Here is a 19,628-nt window from a genome sequence, read left to right on the forward strand (position 1 = left end):
ACGCTTGAACAATAGCCAATCTCTTTTCTTTTGAATGAAGGGAAGGAAGGATGGCAGTTTTATAAGTAGGAGAGAGACAGAAGAGAGTAACAATCCGCACTACGATTTCAAAGTTCACCCTCTGTAGGAACTGCCTGGCTGCCACTGTGCCGGTCAGAGATGTCGTGGTCTTGTCTCACACTGAGTCACAACTAGACTAAATGCAGCATGCTCTGTTCTGTTTCGCTTCTATAGTCCGAAAGAAGTTTTTAAAATCAAAGCCCACCCAAAATTGCCAAATTTTCTTTCCATCTCAAGGAAGGAGTTAAGTAAACTTCTCTCTTTCTTTCTTCTGTACGTGATTCCAGATTACAAGACTGGAATCTTCTAGGACTTTCCAGAAGGCCACCTAAGGCAGATGTATAAACCTCCTACGTAAAACATTTCCATGTTTCCCACTCCTTCCAAAAGAGACAGAATAGGAAAAAACTAGAGATCCTAATAGTGTCCCAACTCTCCAGGACCCTCAGTCCAAGGCCTGGATCAGTAAAAACGAGATAGAAAGGCAGGACATTAGTATTCGCAGCCCTCAATCACAGAAATTCCGGAGCACAGCCATTCCTGTCTTCTCTTCTCATGACAGAGCTGTGGATTCTTAGAAGCAAGAGAAACAAATGACCCGTTTGATGAATATGAGAAAAGCAACAGAAAATTGCTTTCATGGGATTTATGGCTCTTGAGTCCAAAGTAAGCAATCCTTAAGGGGACCAGCTGATGCCTTTCTCTTCTGCCCTCCAAACTGAACCATCCTGACCTGCAGTTTTCAAAGCACAACTTCCCATCCTGGCCCGGAGACCTTTGGATTGCAGTGGAAGACAAAGCTCTCCAACTGCTACTCCAGCTTTTTCTGGGGCATCCTTCTCGAGGCAACAGCAGTTTACATCTCTTTTCATTGAGTTGGGTAATATCACAAAATAAAATGTATTAATTAATGCCTCCTGGAATCGCTCTAGGTAAGTCATACTGTTTTAATGTAAAATAAGCCTTTACCTTTAAATTCAGCTAATCCCAAATCACACTAAATTAAAACATAGGGCATATGCTTTGAAGGTTTTTGGTGGTCTCAGGCTGAATGTTCCATATTGTACTATACACACACACACACACACACACACACACACACATATATATGGATTTCAACTGACTAAAACAATAATGGATATAATTTCAACCACTCAAAGTTTTAAGGAGCAAATGGTTCCTATAGCAACTGAAGATAGTCATCTTTGTGCATTCCTGTTATTTTCTATGATGGTAAGTGATGTGAAATTTATGCTTTAATATATATGGTATAAAATAGCCAAGTTAAGCTTGCCAAGGGAACCATAATTTTACTTCTTTTCAAATCATTTTATGGCTTTTATATATAACAGCAAAATTGGTCTGATCCACAGTTCTGATTTTTTCCCTCACAATTTATAAAGGAAACTAAAAGCCACCAAGAAAGGCTGACCAAACATACACATTCCCTAACACAAAAGCGAAGGTAACATCCACACACATGAATACAATTTTAATTGCAAATTCTGATAAAAGCCATCACTTGAATTACCACATGATGTTTATGAATCCACAAGGAAATGTTTGGGTCTTTGTACTATGCAAGAGACATTATAGTTAAAGACGTACATTCTGGAATTAGATGGTCTGTTTCAAATCCTAGCTCTTGTTACTACCAATGTGCTACTGGAAAAATTACTAAAACTTCCCAAGCCTGTTTCTTCTTCTATGAGCATATAAGAGAACGCTCCCAGGGAACAGTTCAGAGGAAAAAAGTACATGTACATAGCCTAGCAGAGTACTTGCACACAGCAATGCTCACTCAGTAAATGGAGTTGTAATTCCTTTATTTCAAACACATCCATTGAGGGGCTCTGGGTGGCTCATGCAGTTAAGTGTCTGACTTTGGCTCAGGTCATGATCTTGCAGTCTGTGAGTTCAATCCCTGTGTCAGGCTCTGTGCTGACAGCTCAGAGCCTGTAGTCTGCTTCGGATTCTGTGTCTCCCTCTCTCTCTGCCTCTCCCCTGCTTGCTCTCTCTCTGTCTCTCTCTCAAAAATAAACATTAAAAAAAATCAAACACATCTGTTGAAGTCAGTAATATAAATTCTAGTAATATGGTTTATAATTTATTCATTATCAAATCAAATTCTGTAGTAGGTCAGAGCACGTATCCTCTTGAAAACCATTTTAAGTTACAAAAATCTAGATTTTCTCTTTTCTCTCAAAACAAAATAACAAAAACAAACAAACAAAACCCAAAGGTCTAACAATCTAGCTGAGAAAAATGTGACAAATTTATTAAGCTGGTGAAAAATACTATTTTCACAATTGGGTAACTCATACCCAGTTAAGTGGAATTATGTATCAAACTCTCAAAAGAAAAAAAAATCTCTAGGCCAACAACTAAAAAAGTTTTAATCCTAAGTGAACATTATTTTTAGAAATTCAGTCTTCCCAAATTTAGAGCTCACATTGAATTACATTCCACACCAAAAAAAGAAAAAAGAAGGAAACAAAGAAAAGAGGGCGGTGGGTTCATCCATCAATTTCTATGACACAGCTCCCTTGTCATAGTGAGGGCTCAAACACATTATCCTCGAGAGGTATATTTCTATTACCTTTAAGGTCTTGGGACAAGGATTTTTTTTTCCTAAGGGGTGAATCAGGGGTGAATCAACAGAATAAAAAAACACCTAGGGGAAACGTATAAGAAATGAAGGTTTAGGAAAGATGATATATTAACCACATTTGTTTCCAAAATTACTCTAACGCTGCATGATAATTGAAGCATACTCTGAAAAATCAGCAAAAGGGACACCACTAGGTTCTAGATGTCCCTTCTCTTTTCAAAACCATCCCTTGGAGACGAATCATTCCCATATAACAAGCATCTCAGAAAGAACGATTTTGCGCCTGTTTTTTGTGCCTGTTTTGCTGGTCTGACGATGGATCTCTTAGACTCACCTGGAGGAGACACATGATTTGTTCAGGCAGTCAGTAAGCCAAGTGTCATGAACAGGTTTCTACTGAGCATGTGTTACATGATAGGTACAATTCTAGGTGCTACCTTGCAACCGATGTTTTTAATATAGTACATCATAGTAACACCATCCAATTTCCTTTTATATTTCTACGAACAGACGTGGGTTTTTTTTTTTCATGTTTACTTATTTTGAGAGAGAGAGAGGGAGAAGTGGAAGGGGCAGAGAGAGAGAGGGAGACAGAGAGTCCCAAGCAGGGTCCGCATTGTCAGCACAGAGCCTGACGCAGGGCTTGATCCCACAAACTGCGACATCATGACCTGAGCCAAAATCAAGGGTTGGATGCTTAACCAACTGACCCACCTATGCACCCCTGAACAGATGTTATTTTATGAAATCATTTAAAAATGTTATTCTGGTGCCTTACTTCTAACAAACACTAAGTTCTATGTGCTAAAAAAGTAAAACTCAATTATGTTGCACTATGATGGTCCCAAAGTTAACACAGATATTTTTCACAGTTAACCTGAACATATTTGGTTAAAACAAAACAAAACAAAACAAAACAAAACAAAACAGTATTATTAGAAAGACAAGTACTCAATGAAGAAAAATGTCCACATGATGAAACTTACTAATTTGTAAATTTTTTTGGTTTATAATTGACCTTTACCAGCAAGTGAAATTGTATTTAATACACATCATAATAAATACCTAATATATGATAGTGGTAAAGTTTCCTACCTTTTCTGAGTTTTCATTTTCTCATTTATAAAATAAGGAATTTAATTTGAAGACTGTTCCACATTCTGATGTTAACATAATTCTGTGATTCTAAAAAGTAAGCTCCTGAAAAAGGATAGGGGCCCCTAAGATCTGTTGACAGAAAATTATTATTTTCCAGGTTTCCTTTGCCAGGGACTATTCACCCAACGTGTACATGTCAGTTCCTGGCTTGATCAGAGCTGCCATATTACCTACTGTTAAGAAGACATCTCCACTGCCTCCTTGATTTCTGCCATTTGTCCTAGAGGCTGACCTGCTTTCATTTCCCACCCACTTCTGAGTTTGATGTGGGAGCCAAAGGCTACAGACCAAACGTTTGTGTCTCTCCAAAATTCATAGGCTGAAACCTTATCACCAATGTGATGCTACTGAGGTGGGGTCTCGGGGAAGTGATTAGGTTTGGATGAGGTCATCAGAGTGAAGTCTCCATGATGGAAGTGGTGTCCAGAAAAGGGGATGCTGAGAGCTTTCTCTCCACATGTGAGGATGTAGTAAGAAGGATGTCTGTAAACCAGGGAGCCAGCCCTCACCGAAACTTTACCATGATGGTCCCCTAATCTTGGACTTCTAGTCTCTAGACGTGGGAGAAATGTTTGTTGGTTAAACCACCCAGCCGGTGGTAGTTTGTTACAACAGCCCAAACCAACGAAGACACTGAGTAAGAAGGGGAAGAAATTTGGAGGAGCCTCCATAATGTATCAAAAATGAATTAAATAACAAAAATTACAAAAATGCCCAAACTACAGAGATTCAGGGGAAGAGGGCAAGGTGGTCTGTGTTCCCTAGAAAAGAAGGTGCACAAGCCATCTTCACATTTGTGACCATCAATATTAGCCTTGGTGATCATCTTTATCTATTTATTGAACATTTTAAAAAGGTTATAAACACTAATCTCAGGAGAAACAGTATTACGTAGGAAAATAAAAATTTAAATATTTAAGGGGCACCTGGGTGGCTCAGTCGGTTAATCAGACCCCTGATTTCGGCTCAGGTTATGATCTCACAGTTCCTGAGACTGAGACCTATGCTGGGCTCGTGCTGACAGAGCAGAGCGTGCTTGGGATTCTCTCTCTCTCTCTCTCTCTGTCCCTCTCCCATGCCACTCTCTTTTCTCTCTCAAAATAAATAAAGAAAATAAAGAAAAATCAATTAAAATAAAATACTTAAGAAAGAACAACAGTAATCTTCACACAATCATACAATCATAAGGGTTTTTTTTAGGACTACATAAAAAACACGTATGTCAGAAATTGCCTGTCAGCATAACATGTAAGTAAAACAGAAGAACATCTAGGGGCACCTGGGTGGCTCATTTGGTTGAGCAGCAAGCTCTTGATTTCAGCTCAGGTCATGATCTCACGGCTCACGTTGGGCTCCCTGCTGTCAGACCCTGCTTGCTATTCTCTGTCCCCCTCTTTCTCTGCCCCTCCCCTGCTTGTACACACGTGCTCTCGCTCTCTCTCTCTAAATAAACTTAAAAAAAGAACATATAAAATCCCATTTTCTCTTCTCTGTATTCTATATCTACATATACTCCACGGTATGTTCAAACTGTAGGCTCCGCAGTGATCAGAATGTTGATAGTAACGGGCAATACTGTCATGTTTGGGTGCTTGAATGATTTTACACATACATTTCATCTGAGTATCTCTCATAGTTACAGTCCCTGCTGTATGCATAGATTGCTGTATCCGATAGCATATAGCAAGCATCTTCGACAAATGCACCGCACATCACTTTTGAACTACAAAAAAAAAAAAAAAAAACAGTTTTGTAGATGCGGTCTTCCTACTGTTCATTGTCTGGAAAGTAGGAAGTCTTTTGCTTCTATACTAATTGATGCTTGTGAACTGTGCTTTACTTTGCTATTCTGTATTCTAGAACACCCAATTCTATGATGACAATAACCTGTAGCCCACAGTTGAGATGGGAGAAAATGTAAGCAGATGGGACACATCTGTTAATCATAAACATTTCTTCATTAGTGTCACCATCAGATTTATGTGTACCGTGTTTTTGTGAAAGGCTCTGACAGTGATCATATTTAATCTGTATTTTAAACAATCAAGCCACTGGCCATTTTTCATAGAGGTGGATCGATATGGACATGTAATACATACGCATTTTGGGCGGGGGGGAGGTCATGGTGGCTCCCTGATGTTAATCATGCAAGGTCAATCACATCCAAATTCTTCCAACAGGGTGCTAAGTACATATTACCTATTCACCTAGCACTGGGATATGGGAAGATGGCATAGGATTGGTGGAATCAAGCAGTGGTGAGGTAAAAGAAACAGAGGTACTAGCCCCAGCCATGCCACTTACTTTGGTGACCCTGCACAATCCTGTACCCCAAACCCATCTATGAAAGAAGTCGAAGACCATGGGATACAGGGATGAAATTCTATGCAAATGCCTATGGTAGAACTCAAAATGTGGTAATACAAGTAAACCAAATTATTACAAATGATTATACTCCAAAATATCAATGTTCCCCAGTGAAAAATGTATTATTCAGTTCGAAACTTTGACTTACCATTGAGAAGATTCAAATTACAGGAAAAAAGAGCTAAAAATATTTTTCTCATTCATTTTTCTGCCTGGATCTCAGCATTTCTTTGAGGATGTGAGTGACTTTGTATGCAGACAAGCATTTTTGAAACTGTTATAGCAATGGGGTAATGAAGACATGCCCATATTCCTATCTCTAGACTAGAAAGACCTGGTCCACGATTCCAGGTTTGCTTCTCCCCACAACTTCTACTGAATGACCCGAGGCAAAGGCCAGGGCATGGGCAAGAGGAGGGCAGGAGGGCTCCGTGAAACCATCACGTGCTGTAAATCCTCCTTACCGCTGGAAGCCACTCTACACAAATACAGTTTAATAGAAACCATTCTTGCAAGTGAAGGACACCGGTCTTATTTCCTCAGTTATTAATAAAGTAAACACCTCCCTACAAGATGCCTATGCAACCAGAGGAAATAAATCATTCAGCAGTAAAATTATCCTCACATCACGAAGATTCACAAACCAAATAGCATGCCATGTCCAGGAGAGACTAAGATTCACTGAGAATTTCAAAGTCACAACACCTCTGTGTGTATCGTGCCCTCTAGGGCATGACCATGTGGAAAGCTGCAGGGCAACAGGTGGTCACCGATGCCAAGAAGGGCAAGGAAAGACTGGGTAACAGACGATGGAAGGCATTAGTGGATGGACTGTAAAAACAATTTATCAACACTAATGATCAAATTTAATAGAACAAAAACAAGAGTCTGGGGACATGGGAAATTCAACATGACAGTCAGATCGAGGCGACTGAATACAGATCCCAGTTATACATTAGGTTTTGGCTTTTTCTTTCCTGACTTGGAACATGTGTTGCACTTTGCTTCAGACTGGTGATGGTCAACCCCGGGCACACACTGGAATCACCCGGGGAGCCCCAAATGCAGGGCCCTACCACAGACCAATTAAATCAGAATCCTGATGTAGATCAGGAAGGTTTTAAAAACTCCCCATGTGACTCTCATGGAGTGAGGGCTCAGACGCTGCATTTAGACCTGTTTTTCAAAACAGCAGCTAGCTCTCTCCCTATTATGTGACAGATTCTCTTTTAAAAAGTCTCCCACTCTGTAGAAGAAAGTAGTTACAGATCCCCAATGCCCAAGGCAATGCTGAAGTTGAACCAAGGGCATCCCAAACCCAGGACATTTGCAAAAACAAATAAAAGTAAATTGTATCCTCAATGTGCCTGTAAATTCTTAGGAATATCTAAGACTCTGTTGAGGCCAGAGCTTAGATTTTATATTGTGTTCTCTGAAGTAACATTAACACAAATATCAGGAGCCCCAAACTATTTTCCATGAAAAATTAAGATTTCTAGAGATTAATCAAAGATGACAGGATAGTGTCATTTTTAGGAGGCAGCTAATGCATTGTGGAAAATGCCAATTAAAAATGTCTGTCTCATCAATTACCATACACAGACCATCTTGATGGAGTTAAATACCAAACAACCGCTAAGTAAGAAAAATAATTTTCAGTCTCTCACATCAAGATTCTAAAAGAACTGGGAAGTGGGATATAAAGGAAGAAGCAAAGTCAAATACTGACGATCAGGGTTGAGCACAGTTCTCATGGGCTGCAACATCTCTTACAGTAGTGAGTACAAACTTTTAGAGAGAAGAAAATGGTAAAGATGAATTTGGTGCATGCAATCTCAGTCCTCTGCTTACATTCCTCCTTCCTGGCCAGGGATGTTCTCGCAGGGAGAGTAGCAGATGAGAAAACAACGACATCAAGGTAGAAGGGTGAGGAATCATGCAGAGGGTCCAAGACTATTGAAGAATCCTCCAGAACGTATTCTCCAGTTGTCACCATGTTGTTGAATACGGGGAGAGGACATTTGGCCATCTTCCATTTTCCCCAGAAGTGGAGGAATAAAAACGACCATTTATTTCACTTGTGATGACAAAAAGGTAAGAGGGATTTCAAAGTTATAGAGTGTCATGCAAATGTGACATGGCACAGTCACTGTGACACTGAAGAAGAGGGAAGAGAGGAGGAGAGGTCATACGCACAGAGGAAAGGTCGGCATGCGTGAAGCGGAAGCCATGATGGAATGGAACAGATACACAAAGGGGTGAAATCGTGAAGTTAGCTCAGCAGCAAACTAAAATAAGTATATAATTAATCAAACCAAAACAAAGTCAACTACAGGATCCATAAGGAAAGAGGGGTGGGCGGGAATCAACACTAGTCCCGGAAAAGAGTGAGCATCCTGCAGATCGGTGCATAAAAGGAAGAAACAAGAATGAAATTGGAGAATGCCACAGGTTAAGGGAATCAAACTCAGAGCCTAAAGAAGCGGGTGGCATTCTGGTTAGAGGGGACAAGTCACTTAATCCCACGCATTCTCTCAGAATTCCCACGACCGGGACAAATCCATGAAACTATCTGCCACGCAAAATACGTATGGGGGAATTTGAAGGATTGGAAAACAAGACACACAAATTATGACTACGCTAAAAACGTATACTTAAATACTTAAAAGTAGAAGATATGTTGTTAATTTCTAAGCTGAGGCTTTTCCCTTGTGGAAATTCAAATTATAAAAAGGCCTACAAGCGTGTGTGTGCACTCGCACATGTAAGCGATGCTCTGGGTATTTCTCCAGAGGAAGGGTAGGGAAGAGCTCTATATCTGGTACTTTAATATCTTGCTCTGAAAGTACTTTGACAACCAGATCTTCAAAGCAAGATGGCTAAGCAGAAGCGAAGGGAAAAAAACAGAAAAATTTTTTAAAGGTCTGCGAAGAACAGTTCGGTTATCTAGAATTCTTAGTAATCTGATAACTTATTAATAAAGAAGGAAAGGAACAGAGACAACTCAGGGCATCAACCTTCTATTAGCAACGTGACACTGACCCGGACCCCCAGGCCCCTTCCCAGGGGGCGTGTACTCCTGCCTCTGGAGGAGACAGAGAGTTACCATACCTGCAACCAGAGCCTGTCGCCCGCCACAGTCCGGCCGATGGCACTGCACTGGAAGGTGGCAAACTGGCCGGCATTGACTTCCACGTTCTGAATCCGCAGGAAGTGGGGAGTTCGGGCTACGTGAACAGAGAGAATTAAAGGCATTAAAAGAGGACATTTGTAACTTATCTGTGACTTTTTGAATCTATTTGCAATTTTGGGCCTTCCCATTTTGTTTACCTTTGAAAACATACGGCTTTTGCTTATAAGAATGCTTTTGAGATTTCATTATGATTGTAAAGGGTATCATGGAAGGTTTTGGTGTGCTCTGAGAGAACAGAGAAGCCAAGCATTCTGGGATAGAACCAAGAAGACAGAGGATATTTTATTGTTCCTGCTGTGCAAATTATCATAACTCAGCAGTCTTCTTGTAATAACAAATCTGTATTAATAAAGATTACACTGAAGCCTAGTTGATGTTTTGAACAAAAACATATTAGATATTTATACTAGCAACATGAAAAGAACAGTAAGAAGTTAAATGATGTTGTCAAGGAAACTTTTTAAGCCGAGTACAAAGCTGTGCGTAATATATATTTTAATACAACTAATTGGTATGCAGTATTCCCTATGTAATACTTCCCAACTACCAAAAATACTATCCCCATAGACGGACTCTGTGGAATTAGGTTGGGACTGCCACAGCATGGCAGTTTCTGCTGATTCTTACTCCCAATTCAAGAGAAAAGAATGATTCCAAATGCTAAACAACGTCAAGTCTCACACAGTATCCATGGGGGACAGCCCTCTGAATAAAGGATAATTCTATTTGATCTGAGAAGCCCAGACCAAATTTCTGCAACACACTCAACGCATGTGTTAAGGAACTGCAATGACAGGCCAGGAATTGCATTTTATGGGATCTTCTATTTTTGTTAGGAAAAAGTCTCTTATCACAGCAATGACAGTATAAAAGCAAGGGTCTGGGAAGGGGGAGGTTAGGGGGTAGAAAAGGAAGAGAACAGGATGCTGGTATTTCTGGGAGGGATGGATAAATATTCTGGACAATAACCAGAATAAACTTATTATGCCAGCTTTTCCCCATTGTCAATGTGTCTTTAGGCCATGTGTAGACACATTCAAAGAGTCGTGCCCCACTACTGAGAGCCCAAACGTGATAAACTAGCACTAATATTAGCCTGTGCAGAACAAAATTAAGAATGGAAGTGGGTTACTACTCAAGAACAAAGAGAAATGCATTTTAATATCAATAACTCACAGGAAAAAGCCCATTTTACTAATGTGGAGGCCACCAGTAATTCGAAAACTGCATTCATGCTGCTTAGCATGCAAAATGTCCTAAATAACTTCTAAAAGAGCAGTATAACTATGGGTCATTGTTTCTAATACAAATACATTAATTTAACGTCCTCTGACCTATTTTTCACTACCTTAAATTATCCTTGGCCAAGAATAACACGATGCCATGGTTTTTAAAGACCTCTGTCAAAAGTCCCTAAGACAAATTTCTCTTCTAGTCTCTGTTCCCAAAAAGCTGAAAGAACTTTGTTTTTAGCAAATGGAAAAAGGTAACACGTTTTGAGCATCACGGACCAGAACATTTCCCACTGAATATGCACAAGCGTTCCGTGAGGTAGGTATTCTTTTCCATTTTGCAGATGGGAGATCTCATGGGTACTTGCCTACCGAGTGTCAGAACCAGAGCGCGAACAGTTCCAAAGCCCACGCACAGCCCACCAGGCACTGCCTCTGCGAGCCTCCCACCTGCGTCTGCGTCCCCCATGCTCTTCCACTGAGAGTGCCTCCCTGCCTCACTTTTGACACGTTGGCTTCTTTCATATTATTTAAATTGAGTTTGTATTATTCAGTGAAACTGAATTTACATTCTTTAAAATTGTTTACGTGCGGGGCGCCAGGATGGCTCAGTCAGTTAAGCGTGCAACTCTCGGTTTTGGCTCAGTCACGATCTCACAGTTCATGAGTTTGAGCCCCGTGTTGGGCACGGCGCTGACAGCGTGAAACCTGTTTGCAGTTCTCTCTCCCTTCCTCTCTGCCCCTCCCCTATTTTCTCTCTCTCTTTCTCTCAAAATAAATAAACTTTAAAACATAAAAACATAAAATAAAATTATTTACTTGCGATTTCAACTTCTGTAGAATTCTTCTCTCCCAACCTCACCTCTGACACAAACGAACAAACTTTGCTACACAAAATTATAACAATTATTTTCTATTTACCTACATTAGCGGTTCCCAATATTAACAGGGATCATTAAGAATTTGAGATCTGACTAAATTAATAGGACTACATTGAAAGCCAGAAAGCTCTTTGCTTGTCAAGAAATCATATAAGCAAATGGAATATTCTACTTCGAAGCCAACACAACACATCCATTATGGTACATCTGTCATCACCTGGAAACTTTTTGAACTGTTTTTCGCCTGTAAAATAATTCTAAGCACATTGCCCCTAGCTACATGGACATCAAACTACACCACGTACAAAGCATTCAAAAAAAAGAAGAAAAATATGGAAGTAGTAACTCCTCTGTTCGCTGGTGTGTGTAGAGCAGATTTTAGCTACTTCACAGGCTTTCAAAGGTAGCTCATCGGAAAAGGTTATGCTTTGCAGCCTTTAATCACACACACACACACACACACACACACACACACACACACACACACACACAAACTGCCCTGCCCTGCTGGCTCCTAAGGGAGCTGTTAGATCCATTTCCTGTCAACCTTCCCGAGAAGTTGGTGGAGCCCTTTGTTCAAGGGGTCTGCCAGCCACAGAGCCTCGGCCTGTCTATAGAAACTGCTCTCCTCAGTTTATCAGCAGGCCCCTAAGAGGCCCAACAGCCTTCTTTCCTTCCTCTTCCTGACTCGTCTCCCAAAGGGAAAATGCTTTCAGCCACAGTGATTTTTTTCCAAAACTCCCTCAAAAAACTTTCAAAATTCTACTTTCAAAACCCTTTTCCTTCAGCTTTTTCCTTTGTTCATTCTTCTTTGGGCTCTACCCTAAATATCGATTTGTCTCAGATTTAGAACTCTGCTCACTCCCCTTTTCCGAGCGTATGTACTGGTAGGTGCCCCCTGCTCCGACGGAGTTAACGTGATGCTTTTCAAAACGAGGAACCTGTGACCAGATCACTGAGCTACACTCCTGTTAGCCACAGAGAAAAGTTCTCCATTTTGGGGAGCCTGGGAGCCACTCCAGTTAATTGGGTGCCCCCACAAGGGCAGACAGGCCCCTCCAGAGTCAAACCTGACCACACCCCAGACGGAGGGCATCCACACCAAGGAAAACAACAACAGCCATGTACTCCCCCTCGGTCAGCTGAGTGTTGGAGCCAGATCCACTGATGGGGTCACACCAACATGAAAGCTCACAAGCCACGTGTGCACAGAGGCTAAGAAATACTACAGGGAACTATTGTCCTAGGAACAGATTGTGTGTGTGTGTGTGTGTGTGTGTGTGTGTGTGTGTGTGTGTGTGTGTTTTAAATCAGAACCTTCAGTCCAGTGACTGAAAAACTGGGTCACAGGAGACATAGGGGCAATTGAGAATGATAGCTGACTTCCGATTTTTTGAGATGGACCCAGTATGCAGAAACTCCGGACAGCCATGCTCCCTAAGAGTAAAGAAGAGTTTTCTAACACTGAGACTGACAGAACATGGTATGAGCTGGCTAGTGTGGGAGCCATATGTGGAGACAGAGTTTGCAATTGGCTGGGCAGAGAGGTAGGTAGACTGGGCACCCCGTTTGCGACTGGCGTCTTACAGTCGCCATTGTAACCTCTTCCCCCATTGCCCTAGTAGCGCTTCACCTGCAACAATGGGGACCTTGCTTTCTTTGTCCTTGGATATTTTGGGTATGAGGGCTGCATCTTCTGCGCCCTCGTTGGAGACAACAACTCTTGCATCCATGGATAAACTGTAAAAAGGCTTATGGTTTGAATCATATTTAGAATGAGTATACTCCCTGAATCTGGGTTAGAATCCCAGGCTTCCTTATTTGGAAGGTGCCTCTTGGGCTGGAAGTTCTTCTGTCCAGTTTTGGTTTTGGCCTCTCTCCTCTTCCTATTTGATCCCTCCTCTCACTGGAATTGCTCAGTCAGCTGACATGCCCCTTTTCAAATCTCTGATGCCTACATGCCCCACCAGTGTGGGGCTCACTCTGTCTGCTTCCTTTCTTGTGGGCATGCCTTTACGAAGGGTAATTTAGAACTGTGATGGCTCCTTTGAGAAAATCTCCCAAGCTGGCTCCCACATACACTGAGCACCCCCACTTTCATATTCCTGTGGATTGTTAAAGACAGATTACGTTGCACATTCGGATAGCAGGACGTCTCACTAATATTGCCCTCTCCTGTCCCTCTCATGGTCTCCTACTCTGCTCACCTTTTGCTGCAGGCCACTGTGGTAAGTTGGGTCCCTAAGACAAGGTTTTTGAGTGTGTCGCCATCTTTCACGATAATTTGCATTAAAGGGATACTACACCTGAACTGCTCTTCTGTAGTTTTACCCCCCACCCCCTTGGTTAAGCCTAGGATCAGTTTCAAGCCTGTCCTGAAAGTCTGCGAAGTATTTTGAGTATCATCGCTGGTATATCCTTGCATGGGTAAGCTACTAAAAATTAAACATTTAAAATGTCCATTGCAAAATCTCCATGTGTTACTCATATATGTCCTAGACTTTGGATTCTTACCCTGCACCCTACCTATGACTCCTTCCTCTCTCCTTTTTGTCCCTCCCCACCCCCCAATGCCTCCAAATTTCTCCAAATCTCTCTGGTTTTTCTTATGCACTACAAGTGAGTGCACTACAATTTCTCAACCAGAAGGGCCAGTCAAGGTGTGTGGGACCAACAGAGCCCACTGCCCACTTTTTAAAAAAAAAATTTTCTTGTTTTATTTATTTTTGAGCGAGAAAGAGAGATAGACAGCAAGCAGGGGAGAGGCAGAAAGAGAAGGAGACAGAATCTGAAGCAGGCTCCAGGCTCTGAGCCATCTGCACAGAACCTGATGCGGGGCTAGAATTAACAAGCCGTGAGATTATGACCTAAGCTGAAGTCAGACGCTTAACCGATTGAGCTACCCAGGCACCCACCACCACCCACTCTTCCTCCTACAGATGTAGAAATGCAAGGAAGAGTCTCTTTCACATAGTAACACATAGTAACGTTTCTCTTCCTGCTATAATCATTACAGATTTTCAGCCCTTCAAAGGCTTCTATACCTTCTGAGTGGTGCAAGGGGAAAGATAAAATACACTCAGTTTGAATATACATTTAGTTTGAAGAGTAGGTTTCCCATGAACTAAAATAATTTTCAGACAATGAATTTCAAATCTTGAAATTTTGAATTTTATTCCTTATTTAGCATGGCAGGAGAGTTCTTTTGGAACACCAAGGGTGGGATATCATACAGTTTTCTTTTTCCTTTTTTAAACACATAATATGTTTCCAAACTTCCTGAGAAATAATATAACTCATTCTTCCCCAAATCTGAATGGCCTCCAAAACCACCTAACCTGGACCAACTTAATTTACATATTCTGCCTCCTAATATGGCTAATATATTTAAAGAATGTCCAATATATTGGCAATCAATTCAATTTCTTCCTAGGATTTGTGATTTAAATAACTTATTTTTCACTTTTAGGAAATATTTTGGACAATAAATATTAAAAATAGAGAAGTATTTAATTTTTTAATCATACATAAATTTATCTCTAAGAAGCAACTTTTAAAATATGCATGCATTTCTGCACACTAGTGTTTTGTTTTTGTTTTTGTTTTTTTAATGTAACGTGTCCAGTAACTTGTTGAGGAGACATATAGCATGTTGACCTAAAGCCTGGGCAATCTGAGGAAGGCTGGAAACTGACCTTTGATTGACCCAGGCTAAGAGTGAATTCAGGAAGGTTCATAAAGATTATTTATTGCACTGGGGAAAAAGACAAATTAAAAGCCAAATCATGAGAACGGTTAAAAATGGGGTAGGAGTGGTGAGGGGTTAAATGAAAGTTAAAAAAAAAAAAAATTCCATTGGAACCAAAAAGGAAGCTTCTAGCACCTGATAGAATCCTGGGAGCATATTATGAGCAGCTATGTTATTCATGGGTTGCTCTGAGGTCTCTGGTGGGAACTCTGGCTTTGCATTTCACTATCAGAACAACTCCTTGCCATTATGAAAACTGAACTCCATCTAATATGGTCTATTGGTCTCTTTCTCCCCTTTTGAAGTAACCATACACTTAAAAAATTAACAGAATGTCATCAGCATTTTCCCTTGTTAAATATTCATCTAAAACTATTTGAAATTCTGCCTGGCATACATCAATCGTTCTCAACTGGGGCAATCCCCACCCCCCACCTGCCAGGGAACATCTGATAATGTCCAGAGACATTTTGTTTGTCACAACAGAGATCAAAATGGTAGGGATACTACTGGTATCTAGTGAAAAGAGGCCATGGATGGTGTTAAACATCCTGTAATACACAAAACAACCCCCACAAAAAAGGTCAATATTGACCACAAGGTCAATATGGTCAAGGCTGAGAAGTCCTGATACATATGGCCCAGACAGACAAAAGTTTACTGGATCATCCTGTGCTGTTGAACATTTTGGTTTCCTATACATAATGCCAAGATAAAACTTTTCATAATTAAATCATCATATACACTTTCTGTTTCTCCCTTAGCATAAATTTTTAGAAACTGAATTTAATAAGACAAAAGAAATGCAGTTTAAAAAGGCTTTTGACACAAATTGCCAAACCGCTTTCCTTAAAGCATATAACAATTTGCATCTCTACCAGAAGGGTACACAAAAGTGCTCTTTTCGCCGCCCCCTCAAAAATACTAAGTGTTAGTTTCTGTAATCTGTCTTGAGAAACTTATGAACTATATGTACTCTGCTCTATCAGTTAACTTCATAATAATAATCTGAATATCACAATTGTCACTAGTTCTGCCACTGATCTGTTCATCCACTGGAAGTCCGCACTTGGAAACCTACTTACCTAAGGGCCTGTTTCCAGCAATGGCTAACTGAACCAAAAACAAAAACACAGAAAAACTCATTTATCAATACAATCTGCTAATACTTACTGCCTCCAGTGGGCTGTTTGTTAGGATATAACTTACATTTTTAATTTGGGGGCCAAAGATATGATCTTTGGATCAAAGGTTATCACTTTTCCTTTAGAATTGGTTTGGTCTTCAAAACAGCTTTCTGAAAGACTGCCAGTGCATATTACTCACATGGTAAGGTTAAAAGTCCAAGGAATTTATGCCTCTGTGCAAACTGTATTTTGGGAGGGCCCTTCTCTGGAATGGGTTGACTGTCTTTAGTTTGGGAAAGAGCATTGCTTGGTTGAGAAAAGGACTGCCAGAAAAAATACTCTGGCTAAGATAATAAAAGCCACAACTCAAATGGAAACCAGATGAACACATGCAAACTCATTAAGCATAAACACTTTTATAAGAAACTTATCCTTCTCAGATTAAACATAATTAATTGACCTAAGTGGAAGATAGTAACTCATCCAACAGGATGCACAAGACAAAGGAACTGCGGAATTCTATTTTCCAGATCAGTTCTTCCAAGAACATGAAAGTCAAAATTTCCAATAATGGCATTTTTAATTTTTTCAATAAATGTTAAAGGCCTATATAATATTTCCAAAGTTTTAAGATGTCTGGATTCTCCCTGTCCAGTGATATGAATTCTAGAACTGTTTTCGATTGGGAAGGCCAATCTTTCTTAAGATTTGGATTTATGCCATGTGTGTTCAAGCATTCAAGCATCATTATTTTAGCCCCTTATTACCTCTGAACAGAAGCAAAAGTTCCTCAACCCAAGCCTTAATGGACACACACACACACACACACACACACACACACATATATATGTATATAATTTTTAAAACAGGGATTTTATTTTTAAAAAGTGCCTATTACATAAGGTTGGGGAAAAGATTAAACAAGATGATGCCAGGAAGGTATTCTGTGTGCCTGGTACCCTCAAAAATGTTCATTACTGTTTAAAATAACTAATCTACCACTGGAAACTGGAAAAGATCCCAAGAAAAAAAGTCTCTGCAGCCAGAAAAGTTTTGCTCCCATGCTGAGCTGTATGCTCTGAATCCTGCCAAACTATCTTAATTGTAACACCAGGTACAGCACCATTAGAGTAGAAATTTTCAATGGATCCCATATTCAAAAAGAAAAATTCTCTCTCTCTCTCCAAATTTATAGGCCCATTCGTCTCCCGGATACCCTTTCAAAATGCTATGCCAGCTTTCTTCTAAAATCTGCAGGATTTCTAGAAACGAAATATCTTCCATGAATATCAAACAGGAGTTTTACTACAACTCTCCTATTTTCTCATCTCTGCCATATTCTGTTGCTTATTATTAAGAAAGCAGTTTTTAAAAGAACAGAGGTTTTCATGTATTAATTGACCTCAAATCAGCCTTTGATCCCAAAGCCAGAAATTATTGACCAAGATGCAACTCTTTTTGTAGATGTCTCATATTATTGATCCTTCAAAGTCTGCACCAAAATGCTAACAACAAAATCAAAGAACGGTAATTTGCGGGATCAAAGTGCAAACTGAAGTGGGGCAAAAGAGGACTGGGTCCTAACCTTTTTTTATTTTCATTTGCATTTTAATGTAATGACATAGGTTGAAATGAACTGGAGGCATTCCCAAAATGCCAGACAAAGTAGTCGGCTCCTTTCTCTGTGTACTTGTCCTCAAACAAGGAAGCTAGTGCTAAGAACACAATGGTACTGCCCACACTGAAAAACAGTACATTCTGCAAACATTTTTCTTCTTTTAGTTTTAAGACAGACATTGATAAATTGTAAGAAATCAATGATTTTAGCATTTAATCTGCAGCTAACGTATTCTAGTGGGCCCATCAGGATGCAGTGCCTAAAAACAGGAACGATAATAACAGCTAACTTTCATTGGTCTCTTAGAATGTGCAGCACTGTCCTAGGTTCATTATATTCACTTCATGTAATACATGGCAGGTGGGTTTTTGTTTTCAATCTTTTTCATTATATTATTATGTTTTTGAATTGGAAGAAAAATAATGGAGCACGATTCTGTGTAATTTTTAGATTTTAGAATTCAAGGTATCATATATGCAAATCACTTTGCACTTAATGTGTTATATGACAACATATAAAAAAGACCATACACCATAACCAAGTGAGATTTATCCCAGGAATTCTAGGTTGATATAACATCCAAAAATCAATCAGTATAAGACACCCTACCAACCAAATAAAAGACAAAAACACATGATAATCTAATGGATGACAGAGTTCATGAAATGGCATACTGATATTTTAAGATGAAAAAGTATATGAAAATGGCAGTAGTAAAGAGGTCACTCTGATCTTCCCACACCCTTTGCCCCTGAAATAGGCTATAAAATTCTACTGTGAGAGGTACCCTCCCTATACCAGAGGACAGGAGCTTCCTCATAAAGTAGATTCTACCATACATTAGAAATAAGTGACCTATAGAATAGGACATTGAAATTACACAATTAGAGGGGGAAAAAAAAGTGAAGAAAGCTACAGGGCTTATAGGGCACAATGAAAAAAACAATATTCATATCATGGGAATTTTAGAAGGGAAAGAAAAGAGAAAGAGACAGAAAGTGTATTTAAAGCAGTAATGGCTGTCAACTTCCCAAACCTGGGATAAGAAAAAAACATTTAGATGCATGAAGACCAAGAGATACCAAATAGGTTGAACTCAAATAGGCTACACAAAGATCTATTAAAACTTACTGTAAAAATTAAAAAAAACAATTAAAAACATTAAGAACAGCAAGAGAAAAGTCAGAAGTCACATACAAGGAAACCCCCATAAGACTAGTGGATGATTTCTCAACATGAACTTTTGAGGCCAAAAGAGCATGGTTGATATACTCAAAATATTGAAAGAAAATAACCACCAATCCAGAATTCTATGCCTGGTGAAGCTGTCCTTCAGAAATGAAGGAGGGATAAAAGACTTCCCTGAACAACAACAAAAAGCTGGGAGAGTTCGTTATCACCAGAACTACCTCACAACAATACCAAATGGACCACATCAAACTAAAAAACTTTTGTACAGCAAAGGAGACCACCAACAGAACTAAAAATTAACCTAGTAAATGAAAGAAGATATTTGAAAACATTATATCGAATAAGGGTTGTATTCAAAATATGTAAGAAAGTCATACAACTCAACACCAAAACAAAACAAAACAAAACAAAATAAAACAAAACAAAACAAACTAATAATCTG

The 19,628-nt window shown here is 39.8% G+C and overlaps 1 protein-coding gene across 5 annotated transcripts in view; it reads right to left on the reverse strand.

Moving 5' to 3' along the window:
• PTPRM (protein tyrosine phosphatase receptor type M) overlaps nucleotides 1-19,628 on the reverse strand; it is a 791,703-nt gene that overhangs the window by 434,568 nt on the left and 337,507 nt on the right. For all 5 annotated transcript variants that reach the window (XM_019418445.2, XM_053902396.1, XM_053902395.1 and 2 more), the window contains exon 5: nucleotides 9,308-9,423. In XM_019418445.2, coding sequence (XP_019273990.1) covers nucleotides 9,308-9,423 — 116 coding nt within the window. The remainder of the gene's footprint in view (nucleotides 1-9,307; nucleotides 9,424-19,628) is intronic.

The sequence above is a fragment of the Panthera pardus genome, unplaced genomic scaffold (genome assembly GCF_024362965.1).
Source record: "Panthera pardus isolate Hobbes unplaced genomic scaffold, ASM2436296v1 HiC_scaffold_15, whole genome shotgun sequence".
Lineage (NCBI taxonomy): Eukaryota > Metazoa > Chordata > Mammalia > Carnivora > Felidae > Panthera > Panthera pardus.